At 42.5% G+C, this 13,826-nt stretch overlaps 1 protein-coding gene across 2 annotated transcripts in view; it reads left to right on the top strand.

Moving 5' to 3' along the window:
* Window positions 1-13,826, top strand: part of doc2b (double C2-like domains, beta) — a 263,270-nt gene that overhangs the window by 102,069 nt on the left and 147,375 nt on the right. For both annotated transcript variants that reach the window (XM_029671532.2, XM_065023792.1), the window contains exon 9: window positions 3,977-4,171. In XM_029671532.2, coding sequence (XP_029527392.2) covers window positions 3,977-4,171 — 195 coding nt within the window. The remainder of the gene's footprint in view (window positions 1-3,976; window positions 4,172-13,826) is intronic.

Here is a 13,826-nt window from a genome sequence, read left to right as displayed (position 1 = left end):
ACGGTATCTCTGTGCATTCAAATTGCCATTGATAAAATGCAATTTTGTTTGTTGTCCGTAGCTTATGCCTGCCCATACCATAACCCCACCACCACAATGGAGCACTCTGTTCACAACATTGACATCAGCAAACCGCTTGCCCACACCATCCCTTACATGTGGTCTGTAGTTGTGAGGCCAGTTGGACATACGGCCAAATTAATAAAAACAAAAATTATCTGGCAACAGCACTGGTGAACATTGCTGCAGTCAGCATACCAATTGCACACTCCCTCAAAACTTGAGAGATCTGTTTCATTGTGTTGTGTGACAAATTTTAGAGGGCCTTTTTAGTCCCCAGCACAAGGTGCACCTGTGTAATGATCATACTGTTTAATCAGCTTCTTTATATGCCACACTTGTCAAGTGTATGGATTATCTTGGCAAAAGATAAACACCCACTAACAGTGATCTTTGATTTCAGTTTATGAAACATGGGACTAACACTTTACATGTTGCGTTTATGTTTTTGTCCAGTGTAGCTAGCTAAATTATTAAAAAGATGAGTTACATAGGTTGGGGTCTGTCCATAGGCAGCTGAGGCTCCAGACCAGAATGATCCACTGCAGGATGGAAAAATAAAATGATGGGTCCAAACGTCCCAACATAATTAACGACCAGCCTGTTTGGTTAGCAACCTCAGAACTAACACCTTTTCTTTGCCCGTCTGATGGAAGGATGAAATAAAACACATTTACTAATTAATGAAAACATGTAGTTAATCTTTTTTTTAAATGTTGGCAACCGTTTTATAATATCAATAAGGCCCTCGAACCCGGAGATTATCGTGGGATAACTCCCTCTTAAGGGTTGTTCCCGGCCCTCAGCGAAAGAACAGCCAATAGTCGGGAGTTATCACACGATAATCCCCGGGTCCTCATGCCTTATTGCTTACATAATGTTTTACAGCTTAGTCATTCAAATTCTTTTTCCAAATCTTCTTCATTATTTAATATATTTTGCATGTGATGAGGCCACATGGAGGGCCAGAGATAATTAGACACCTGTGATAATCTGAAGTACTGGAAAGGGGCCACTAGGTGTCTTGTGATAGATCACATAGAATCCTTGAAAGATACAAACATTCTGGTAGTTTACTGGTAAACTTTGAACATTTCCAGTAATATACCCTTAACTGTAACAGAACATTTAGCAAGTGAGGTTTAAGGGCATTTCAAATGTACCAGTGTCTCTAGCACGTAAAAAAAAATAGAACCTTCAAAGTCTGCCCTTGTAGTGCACATTTCCAGATACATAAAATAGCCTTGATGGAAAAAAGAAACAAGAGCTAGTCTCTTCGGAGCATTAAACCCCAGATGGAAAGCAAAATATCGCACGCCATTTGCCACCATCTCGTCAATCTATTTCACATCAACATGTCCTCACCAATAGTGTTGCCTGTCTGTCAACTCCCTCAAATATTGTTTTTATAAGAAATGCAGTCCATCAACTCTCTCTCTCTCTCTCTCGCGTCTTGCCTCTGCCAACGGGGGCTCATACTAGATGTTCGGCACAATGGACTTGGGTGTTTTTAGTTATTTTAATTTTTTGTTGCTGTTGTAAAGTTTGGGAAAGTGAAAGTGAATTAAATGTGCCTGTCATCATCAGTCCCTTCAGTCTCAAAGAGAGAAATCCTCTGGAGGTATTGTCAGAAATAGATTGGGAATTAATGAGATTTGCTCTCATTGAGTATTTTCCCTCAAAGAATGGCCACCACACACCGTTGATTCATTAATAGCTTAATTGCTCTGAATCGCTAAACGTCAGTCAAAAGGGCTTCATTTATATTTAAATTAGGACATGTATTTCATGGTTTTGCTGGTTATTTTTGCAATAGGTTTCTTTAATGTACATTTTGATTGGCAGGTTGACAGATTGCTTGATCAGGTGATTTGTTGATGAATAGATTAAATGACTTTTCTGACTCCTGTCAAGCTTGTCAGATGTCGTCTGGACTCATGATCTTTTAAGTGAGATTTAAGTCACTCTTATAGATGTCTAAATTCCCAATGTGATCAATGCATCACCATTTGCATTTTGACAGCTGCTGTTCACTTTTGTCAGCATTGTTACACTAACTGTGTCAACAGCCACGATGAACAACCAAGGCTGAGCACAGTCTAGATCTAAAAAACACACAGAATCAATGTTTGTGGGACATTTTCAAACACAGTGCTTTGCAGAAGGCATTTAAAGTCACATTTTTTTCACGTAAATGGATATTTCACTACTTTTTAAACTCATACGTTATCTCCAGCACCATACCACTATGACAATTTGTTAACGTTATGTAGTCAAAAAAAGGTAGGAAGAAAAAAAAAGGTACTTAGAAAATTCAAAAACAGTAATGACGTCCCACCCAAGGGGAGGTTGTTTTCCCACTCTACGTAACCGTGAGTTAATTTAGAAAAGTTTGAAAGGATTGATTTTAAATTAAGACCTGATAACATCATAGGTGGTTGTGGGGATTGAAACCACAACAATCTGGGCTCTAAGGCTGCGTTTAGACAGGCAGCCCAATTCTGATCTTCCACTAATTGGTCTTTTGACCAATCACATCAGAATTTTCTTCAGAGCCCAATGAATGAAAAAAAAATCAGAATTGGGCTGCCTATCTAAACACAGCCAGTGTTACCACGCGATTACACAGACATTCCATTTTTCAATTCTTAATTGTAATTATGTTGGTCTTTTTTATTCAGCACCTGTTGCTCTAGAGATTAGTTTGATAGAAGGTGACCAATGTTTAATTGTCTCACTGCTAATTCCAAACATGGGCTGGTCAGAGATACCCCAGGGTCCGACTATCTCCCTGTGTGTTACACACAAAACACTTTGCCTCTCTTTCTTTTTTCTTCCTTTCTCTTTGTCGCTAGCTCGCTCTCTCTCACTCACAAACACATACATATATACACGCACGAACGCTTGCGTTCCTCATAAGTACACAGACACTCTTCCTTACAGTCACACATTATGCCTATGCTCTACAGTCCCCACACTCACACGGAGCTATTCACGTCTCTTTCACACACACACTTACATTTGCGGTAGTGCTCCTATATCAGAGACACGCTCCCTCAAAGACACATTTTATCTTTCACTCCACAGCACACAGGCAAGCGCACACACGCACGCATAGGTATTCTCTGCAGTCTCTCTCTTTATGCTCTTTCTCTCTCACACACACACGGCAGAGCCTCCTCTCTTTGACAGATGGATGGGGACTAATAGCATAATTAAGTACCCGCACCGGCAGTCCCTGTTTACCGCTCGGTTGCTAAGAGGTGACATCAGCTGAGCCCACCTCCTTCCTCAATAACCCCCCCCCCCCCCCCCCCTCTCTCTCTCTCTGTCTCTCTCTCTCTCTCTCTCTCTCACTCTCTCGCGCACACAAACAAACGGCAGCCGTGTGCAGGGTGTATTGTAGAGGTAGAGAGAGCAGGCAGGAAGCAGTGTGTGAGGCAGACAGACAGCATGGTTAGAGCGTGCAGGGCGGACCAGCCACGGCTCTCCATGTAGCCCAGTGCAGCACAAGCTAGAGGGGGGGAGTCCGAGGAGCCACCAGGACCTACTCATCTCACTAACAGCCAGGAGCTCTCTCTCCACTAAGGCTACTGGCTTTTTTTTTCAGGGATAGACTTCAGAGGAACAACTTCAAATTTCATTTTTTTTTCTCTGGCTGGCTTTGGTGTTTACTTTCGAGGAGCCTTTTTTGTATATTTGGGGACACCTGGGGAATAGTTATTGTTTTGACTGGGTCTTGACTGGGCTGGGTGGGCGCTCCAAGGGACCGCATGCATGACACAACGCAAAGGCGAGAAGACCACCATCAGCATCCAGGAGCACATGGCCATTGACGTGTGCCCTGGCCCCATCCAGCCCATCAAGCAGATCTCTGACTACTTCCCCCGCTACCCGCGGGGTCTCCCCCCAACAGCACCCCCCGCCCTCAGCCGAGCCGGCTCGCTGCACTCCTCCTCCGCCAGCCACAACTCTGGGGATGACCCGGCCCACTCCCACACCGGCGACGACCCGGACCGGGTGTTTGGCGGTGCCGCCGCCCCAACACCTGCGGCGACTGGCAAGAAGGAGGAGGAACCGGACGTGGAGGGCTATGACTCGGACGACTCAAGTGAGTAGAGACATTTTCTCTCTTTTGTCCTATTTTTCTTCCTTCGTTCCTTCCTTCAGTGTCTGGTTGCCGAGTGACCATCTGGTGTGGCTGTGTCTTTTTTGACCTCTCTCTTCTCCACTCTCATTTTCCTTCCATCTGTGGTTGCCGAGTGCCGGTGTGTCTGTGCGTCTCCCTGTCTGTGGCGTAGCTAACTCTTGACTGTTGAGAGCCAACTGTTGCTGCCGCAGAGCGGCTGTTGCTTCCTTCCCTGCATACAATACTGCACTCCTGCACTGATACATTATAGACTTCCGTAGGTACCATAAGCACAGATCAACAAAAATAATTATTCTACCAGTGTAAGAAAGGTGATGTGATTACACGTGATGTGAAAAGGCTGGGCTTATGTGCTTGTTGTGCCGAAGATTCATGCCTTCTTTGAGTAGTTGTAAATTAGCAGGCTGGATATACACTGAGTATTCCTAACATTAGGAACACCTTCTTAATATTGAGTTGCACTCACAGTCTACAGTAGCAGCCGATGTCTGGTGTTCAATGTAGGCCTACATTCCATGAGACTTTTGGAAAAAAAGACATGCAGGTTTAACGGCTTTCCTCTTCCTCTTCTGAGGAGGAGTAGCAAGGATCGGACCAATACGCAGTGTGGTAAGTATTCATCTTGGTTTTTTATTTTATTTTTATTTCACCTTTACTTAACCAGGTAGGCTAGTTGAGAACAAGTTCTCATTTACAACTGTGACCTGGCCAAGATAAAGCATAGCAGTGTGAACAGACAACAACACAGAGTTACACATGGAGTAAACAATAAACAAGTCAATAACACAGTAGATTTTTTTTAAATAGTCTATATACATTGTGTGTAAAAGGCATGAGGAGGTAGGCGAATAATTACAATTTTGCAGATTAACACTGGAGTGATAAATGATCAAATGGTCATGTGTAGGTAGAGATACTGGTGTGCAAAAGAGCAGAAAAGTAAATAAATAAAAACAGTATGGGGATGAGGTAGGTAAATTGGGTGGGGTATTTACCGATGGACTATGTACAGCTGCAGCGATTGGTTAGCTGCACAGATAGCAGATGTTTAAAGTTGGTGAGGGTGGTAAAGGTCTCCAACGATTTTTGCAATTCGTTCCAGTCACAGGCAGCAGAGAACTGGAACGAAAGGCGGCCAAATGAGGTGTTGGCTTTAGGGATGATCAGTGAGATACACCTGCTGGAGCGCGTGCTACTGGTGGGTGTTGCCATCGTGACCAGTGAACTGAGATAAGGCGGAGCTTTACCTAGCATGGACTTGTAGATGACCTGGAGCCAGTGGGTCTGGCGACGAATATGTAGCGAGGGCCAGCCGACTAGAGGATACAGGTCGCAGTGGTGGGTGGTATAAGGTGCTTTAGTAACAAAACGTATGGCACTGTGATAAACTGCATCCAGTTTGCTGAGTAGAGTATTGGAAGCTATTTTGTAGATGACATCGCCGAAGTCGAGGATCGGTAGGATAGTCAGTTTTACTAGGGTAAGTTTGGCGGCGTAAGTGAAGGAGGCTTTGTTGCGGAATAGAAAGCCAACTCTAGATTTTATATGTTTGATATGAGTCTGGAAGGAGAGTTTACAGTCTAGCCAGACACCTAGGTACTTATAGATGTCCACATATTCTAGGTCGGAAACATCCAGGGTGATGATGCTAGTCGGGCGTGCGGGTGCAGGCAGCGAACGGTTGAAAAGCATGCATTTGGTTTTACTCGCGTTTAAGAGCAGTTGGAGGCCACGGAAGGAGTGTTGTATGGCATTGAAGCTTGTTTGGAGGTTAGATAGCACAGTGTCCAAGGAAGGGCCAGAAGTATACAGAATGGTGTCATCTGCGTAGAGGTGGATCAGGGAATCGCCCGCAGCAAGAGCAACATCATTGATACATACAGAGAAAAGAGTCGGCCCGAGAATTGAACCCTGTGGCACCCCCATATAGAGACTGCCAGAGGACCGGACAACATGCCCTCCGATTTGACACACTGAAATCTGTCTGCAAAGTAGTTGGTGAACCAGGCAAGGCAGTCATTAGAAAAACTGAGTTTAATGAGACCGAGAATAATGAACACTGAACGAAACATTAAACGACAACGTGAAAAAACAAAACCGAAAAAGTTCCGTGTGGAACAAAACACTGACACGGAAAATAATCATCCACAACTCAAAAGTGAAACCAGGCTACCTAAGTATGGTTCTCAATCAGGGACAACGATTGACAGCTGCCTCTGATTGAGAAGCATACCAGGCCAAACACAGAAATCCCAAATTATAGAAAAAGGAACATAGACTGACCACCCCAACTCACGCCCTGGCCATACTAAAACAAAGACAAAACAAAGGAACTAAGGTCAGAACGTGACAGCAGGGATTGACATTAACCTGTTTATCCACTTGTTCTTCGGAGAAGGAGGTGACCAGAAATATTGTTGTTGTTTGATGCAAGAAACCACTTTACAAAATAAACTGCATTATTATACCCATACCATTGTTACAGAGAATCAGACAAATCATGCTACCCTCTGCCTATTGGTTACTTAGCTTATTCAAGCCTGTCTCAAAATACAACTGGCTCCAAGTCATTTATAAGTCTTTGCTAGGTAAAGCTCCGCCTTATCTCAGCTCAATGGTCACCATAGCAACACCCACCCCAGCAAGTATATTTCACTGGTCATCCCCAAAGCCAACACCTTCTTTGGCGGCCTTTCCTTCCAGTTCTCTGCTGCCAATGACTAGAACGAATTGCAAAAATCACTGAAGTTGGAGACTTATATCTCCCTCGCTAACTTTAAGCATTGGCTGTCAGAGCAGCTGAACAATCACTGCACCTGTACACAGCCCTTCGGTAAATAACCCATCCAACCACCTACCTCATCTCCATATTTGTTTTTCTGCTCTTTTGCACACCAGTATTTCTACTTGCACATCCTCATCTGCACATCTATCACTCCAGTGTAAATTGCTAAATTGTAATTACTTCACCATTATGGCCTATTTATTGCCTTACCTCCTTACTTAATTTGCACAAACTGTATACAGATTTTTCTATTGTGTTATTGACTGTACGTTTGTTTGTCCCATGTGTAACTCTGTGTTGTTTTTTTCTCGCACTGCTTTGCTTTATCTTGGCCAGGTCGCAGTTGTAAATGAGAACTTGTTCTCAAAAAGTGAGTCGGGTAAAGAGCTTTTTTTGGTCATAAAGGTATGACCAAAAAAAAAGCTCTTTACCCGACTCACTTTTTTTCTAGATTATTTAAAAATGTACACATGTTGTGCTTCCTACAACAGCAATCACTCCCCTATTGTTGCCTACAAATGATCTATACCTGGGCTAATAACTCACTAACTAGCAAAGGATATGAACAGAATGTGCATTCGTGGTTACATGCAGCTCTCGCTTTGATCTCAAAACAAGTACATCAACGACCGCTCATGCTGTAAACACAGTCCAGTTAAAAGTAAATGGCACAGATCCATATTTTTTGGATAGGTCTACTTGTGTATAGGCCTACTGCAGCGCTGATTGTTTATGCCGCACTCCGATGCGTTCTATCTACAACAAATTCTCTTGCATAGTTTGTTTTGTTTGGGTATGTTGCATTGAAAGAGGCTATTGCTTTGATTCAATCACAATTGCCACAGTAAAGGGAAATGTTGCTTGTGTTAACAGGGGAAACTCTAGAACAGTGGTCATCAACCTTTTCTGAATCAATATCTCTTTCTGAGGCAAAATACAAGCCGAGATCTACCGCTCAGATTTTTTTTTACATGACTTAAAGAAGGTAAGCCTATGCATCAATAACCAATAAAAAATAGTACTGGAGCAATGAGGTTTGTGCAGTCTGCTATAGGCCCAATACGTTATCACCGCATATTGTCTTTGTTTGAATTGCCCTGCCAATGCATTGTTGTTCAGGCCATTTAAAAAATATAGATTTCTAAATTTAAGGTAGGCTATATGATCACACCGGTAATAAATCGGTTGTTTGATTACTTGTGAGGCATGCCTGAGTGAGTGTACATTTAAATAATTCGCTTTTTATTTTACTGGGCTGATCGTGCCTGCATCTGATGGTCAGTCTCAGCGGAGGGAGAGAGCAGCAGACTGAGGGTCAACCTCTCAACATCCCTCCGCTCTCCCTTTCCTCCACTGACACTGACCAAAAAGGGACACCATCTTCCAGCTGATGGCGAAACTCGAGTTGCACCGCATTATTTCTGCCTCATGCACAAATTCATGTTGTTACTCCTATGAACAGAGAAAGTGAAATATTCCTTAATATTAAAAAAGAACCAAGCTGCTAATAATAACAACAACTCAAGCCTATAGATACACTTTCCTACTCACTCATTACTGCTACAGTGCTTGTTGTAGCACTGAGTGGAAATAGGAAGAACGCACATTTTGTGCCTTATAAAAGGGATGACAGTACTGAGTAAGAACTTAAACATGAACTCACAGCAGCTCTTTGATTTATTTGTTGACATTCTCTCTCTAGTCATGGTTTTAAACGTTTTGAAATTTCAGAGCATCAACTTTGCTGTAGCTTTCTTTTATGCCTGCTACGTTACTGCAGACACGGTAATCTGAGCCATCCGATTGGCCAGTGGTAGGTTGCACTGGATTTGCTCCCCGGGCCGCCGGGAAGGCAGAATTTGTATCTTCAGTCACATGAAATGGTTCAAAATGGCAACAGTTCGCCTACCCGGCGCACAAGGCAGCTGAATCAGGTGCACCTACTGTTAAAAAAAATAAGAACACCAGGCTTTATAGTTGGGTTTTTTACAGAAATGGTTGTCGATCGACTAGGAATGCCGTGGAGGTCGATCGGGATCTACCGGTTGGTGACCATTGCTGTAGAAAGTTGAGTGAAGTTCAATATCGTGCTTCTCTCTGTGGGCTCTTTCTTCTGCGCCGCAGTCCCGGGAGAGCTTTGTGTCATTCTCGGCAGTCCCCGGAGAGCTTTGCGTCATTCTCGGCAGTCCCGGGAGAGCTTTGCGTCATTCTCGGCAATCCCGGGAGAGCTTTGCGTCATTCTCGGCGAAACATTGGTTGCCCTCAGAACAGCCTCAATGTGTCGTGGCATGGACTAGAGGTTGACCGATTAATCGGAATGGCCAATTAATTAGGGCCGATTTCAAGTTTTCATAACAATCGGTAATTTTCGACACCTATTTTTATTTTTTTATTTTACACCTTTATTTAATGTTTATTTAACTAGGCAAGTTAGTTAAGAACACATTCTTATTTTCAATGACGGCCTAGGAACGGTGGGTTAACTGCCTTGTTCAGGGGCAGAACGACAGGTTTTTACCTTGTCAGCTCAGGGATTCAATCTTGCAACCTTACGGTTAACTAGTCCAACGCTCTAACCACCTGCCTCATGAGGAGCCCGCCTGTTACGCGAATGCAGTAAGAAGCCAAGGTAAGTTGCTAGCTAGCATTAAACTTAATCAATCATAATCACTAGTTATAACTACATGTGGTTGATGATATTACTAGTTTATCTAGCTTGTCCTGCGTTTTATATAATCGATGCATTCGCGAAAAAGGACTGTCGTTGCTCCATCGTGTACCTAACCATAAACACCAATGCCTTTCTTAAAATCAATACACAGAAGTATATATTTTTAAACCTGCATATTTAGCTAAAAGAAATCCAGGTTAGCAGGCAATATTAACCAGGTGAAATTGTGTCACTTCTCTTGCGTTCATTGCACGCAGAGTCAGGGTATATGCAACAGTTTGGGCCGCCTTGCTCATTGCGAACTAATTTGCCAGAATTTTACGTAATTATGACATAACATTGAAGGTTGTGCAATGTAACAGGAGTATTTAGACTGATGGATTCCACCCGTTAGCTAAAATACATTACGGTTCCGTATTTCACTGAAAGAATAAACGTCTTGTTTTCAAGATGATAGTTTCCGGATTCGACCATATTAATGACCTAAGGCTCGCATTTCTGTGTGTTATTATGTTATAATTAAGTCTATGATTTGATAGAGCAGTCTGACTGAGCGATGGTAGGCACCAGCAGGCTCATAAGCATTCATTCAAACAGCACTTTCGTGCGTTTTGCCAGCAGCTCTGCTGTTTATGACTTCAAGCCTATCAACTCCCGAGATTAGGCTGATGTAACGATGTGATGTGAAATGGCTATCTAGTTAGCGGGGTTCACGCTAATAGCGTTTCAAACGTCACTCGCTCTGAGACTTGGAGTAGTTGTTCCCCTTGCTCTGCATGGGTAACGCCGCTTCGAGGGTGGCTGTTGTCGTTGTGTTCCTGGTTCGAGCCCAGGTAGGAGCAAGGAGAGGGACGAAGCTGTACTGTTACACTGGCAATACTAAAGTGCCTATAAGAACATCCAATAGTCAAAGGTATATGAAATATAAATGGTATAGAGAGAAATAGTCCTATAATTCCTATAATAACTACAACCTAAAACTTCTTGCCTGGGAATATTGAAGACTCATGTTAAAAGGAACCACCAGCTTTCATATGTTCTCATGTTCTGAGCAAGGAACATAAACGTTAGCTTTCTTAAATGGCACATATTGCACTTTTACTTTCTTCTCCAACACTTTGTTTTTGCATTATTTAAACCAAATTGAACATGTTTCATTATTTATTTGAGGCTACATTGATTTTATTGATGTATTATATTAAGTTAAAATAAGTGTTCATTCAGTATTGTTGTAATTGTCATTATTAAAAATCGTCCAAATAATCGGTATCAGCTTTTTTTGGTCCTCCAATAATCGGTATCGGCATCAGCGTTGAAAAATCATACCTCTAGCCTCGACCTCTAGCATGGACTCTACAAGGTGTCGAAAGCGTTCCACAGGGATGCTGGCCAATATTGACTCCAATGCATCCCATAGTTGTGTCAAGTTGGCTGAATCTCCTTGGGTGGTAGACCATTCTTGATACACACGGGAAACTGTTGAGAAATCAAGCAGCGTTGCAGTTCTTGACACAACCCTTTGCACCTGGCACCTACTACCATACCCTGTTCAAAGGCACTTAAATGTATTGTATTGCCCATTCACCCTCACCTTGTCTCAATTGTCTCAAGGCTCAAAAATCCTTCTTTAATCTTTCTCCTCCCCTTCATCTACACTGATTGAAGTGGATTTAACAAATGATATCAATAAGGGGTCATAGCTTTCACCTGGTCAGTCTATGTCATGGATAGAGCAGGTATTCTTAGTGTTTTGTATACTCAGTGTGTGTAGTGGGCTCCAGTCGGATTCGTAGGCATGCTGTTGAGTCTCGGCATGAGGGCTGTTTACATCCACACGCAAGCAGCCGGCCAAACAGCGAGGCTGGCAGGCTCCTGTTGTCTGTGTCTGTCTGTGCGTGTGTATGTGTGCGTGTGCACATACAGTATGAGCTATTAGTATCAAGCTACTGTTGTGTTCGTATGTGCGTGTGTGTGTGACGTGTGTTTGCATATGCCCCAGTCTCTCCTGCCAAGAGATGCACCTCCTGTGACAAGCCCGTTTTGAATTTCTTGTGTCTTACAGTGAGCGGTTTTCGTGTCACCCACTGTCTGAATGCTCTAAAAGAAAATCCTTTATGAGAGCACTAATCACTTTGCCCGGCTACCCAAACACTCCAGGCAAACGTTACACCACACCTATGGATGTTAGGTTCTTCAAAGCAAATGAGTCTTGATCTGAGTACCTCCCTGAAAATTTCAAGAATGGAAATCCATTGTAGACCATGATGTGCGGCCCAGTACATCACGGGGGCCAAGCTTCCTGCCATCCAGGACCTATATAATAGGTGGTGTCAGAGGAAAGCCCATAAATTTGTCAGAGACTCCAGTCACCAAAGTTATAGACTGTTTTCTCTACTACCGTACTGCAAGCAGTACCGGAGCGCCAAGTCTAGGACCAAAGGCTCCTTAACAGCTTCTACCCCAAGCCATAAGACTGCTGAACAATTAATCAAATGGCCACCGGACTATTTACATTGACACCCCACCCCCACCCGACCCCACCCCTCCATTTGTTTTGTACACTGCGACTTCTCGCTGTTTATTATCTATGCATGGTCACTTCACCCCTACCTACAAATTACCTCAACTAACCTGTACCTCCACACACCGACTCGGTACCGGTACCCCCTGTATATAGCCTCGTTGTTGTTATTTTATTGTGTTACTTTTTATACTTTTTTACTTTAGTTTATTTGGTAAATATTTTCTTAACTCTTTCTTGAACTGCTTTGTTGGTTAAGGGCTTGTAAGTAAGCATTTCATGTGACAAATAAAGTTTTATTTTATTTTGATTAGTCCCAGAAACTGATAGGTTGGGCCAGAGCCAGAACACACATGGGTAAAGCAACGTTTTTATAGTTTGGTATTGGTTTTGATACTCTAATTGGTTAGAGATTATCCCATCGCTGATGACTCTGTTTTGTACAACATCCCTCATTTTAACATCACCACAATCAACTTCAATAATGTCAGTCTCGGACTGAAGTATGCAACTAACGATAGAGCAGCGGAAGAATTCAGTGTGAGTCAGGCAACTAAACACTATTGACAATGTTACAAAGAAGCTACCCTGTTGATGACTGTGCAGGCTGTCCATCCACTGACATGTGAGTGTCACTCAAGCATGTCACTCTTACAGACCTGTTATCTATTTCCTAAATTTCCCTCCAATGGGTGCTGTTGTGGGTCTTTTTAACACTATAGTGAATAAAGGTTAGTGTGACAGCATGACAGCACAGTAAAGGCTTAATCCATACAGAGTGACATGCAGAGGGTTTAGGGATGCCCTGCCTATCCTATAATCCTGCACCAGATTGGGGGATGGAATGGCAACAGCACGGAGTGGGTGGAATAGGCTAATTTTGACAGATGTTGAGCTATGACCTTGCAGACAGCGCAAAGCTCTCTTATCGAGAGGGGAAAGGAACATGGAGTTGCACTCGGCATTAAGGTATCCTTGATTTGAAGTGGAATCAAGCCCTTCTTCAACCGTTATATAATGGCTTACATTGTCAAGGACTAATTGTTTTGTACAGCTACCAGTGGGGTAAAGTATTTAAGTAAAAATACTTTAAAGTACTACTGAAGTAGTTTTATGAGGTATCTGTACTTTACTATTTATATTTTTGACAACTGTAACTTTTACATCACTACATTCCTAAACAAATCATGTACTTTTTACTCCATACATTTTTCCTGACATCCAAAAGTACTTACATTTTGAATGCTTAGCAGGAAAGGAAAATGGTGCAATTTACACACTTATCAGGACAACATCCCTGGTCATTCTTACTGCCTCTGATCTGGCGGACTCACTCAACACAATGCTTAATTTGTAAATTATGTCTGAGTGTTGGAGTGCGCCCCTGGCTATCTGTACATTTAAATATATATACATATTCTGTATATATTGTGCCGTCTGGTTTGCTTAATATAGGAATTTGAAATTATTTATACTTTTACTTTTAATACTTAAGTATATTTAAAACCAAAAACTTTTAGACTTTTACTCAAGTAATATTTTACTGGGTGACTTTCACTTTTTTTCTATTAAAACCTCTTGAAACTAGGGGGCACTATTTTCATTTTTGGAAAAATAACGTTCCCAAAGTAAACTGGCT

Source organism: Oncorhynchus nerka, linkage group LG10 (assembly GCF_034236695.1).
Source record: "Oncorhynchus nerka isolate Pitt River linkage group LG10, Oner_Uvic_2.0, whole genome shotgun sequence".
In the NCBI taxonomy this organism is placed as follows: domain Eukaryota; kingdom Metazoa; phylum Chordata; class Actinopteri; order Salmoniformes; family Salmonidae; genus Oncorhynchus; species Oncorhynchus nerka.
The sequence above is the reverse complement of the archived record's forward strand: the minus strand, read 5'-3'. Positions and strand labels throughout refer to the sequence as shown.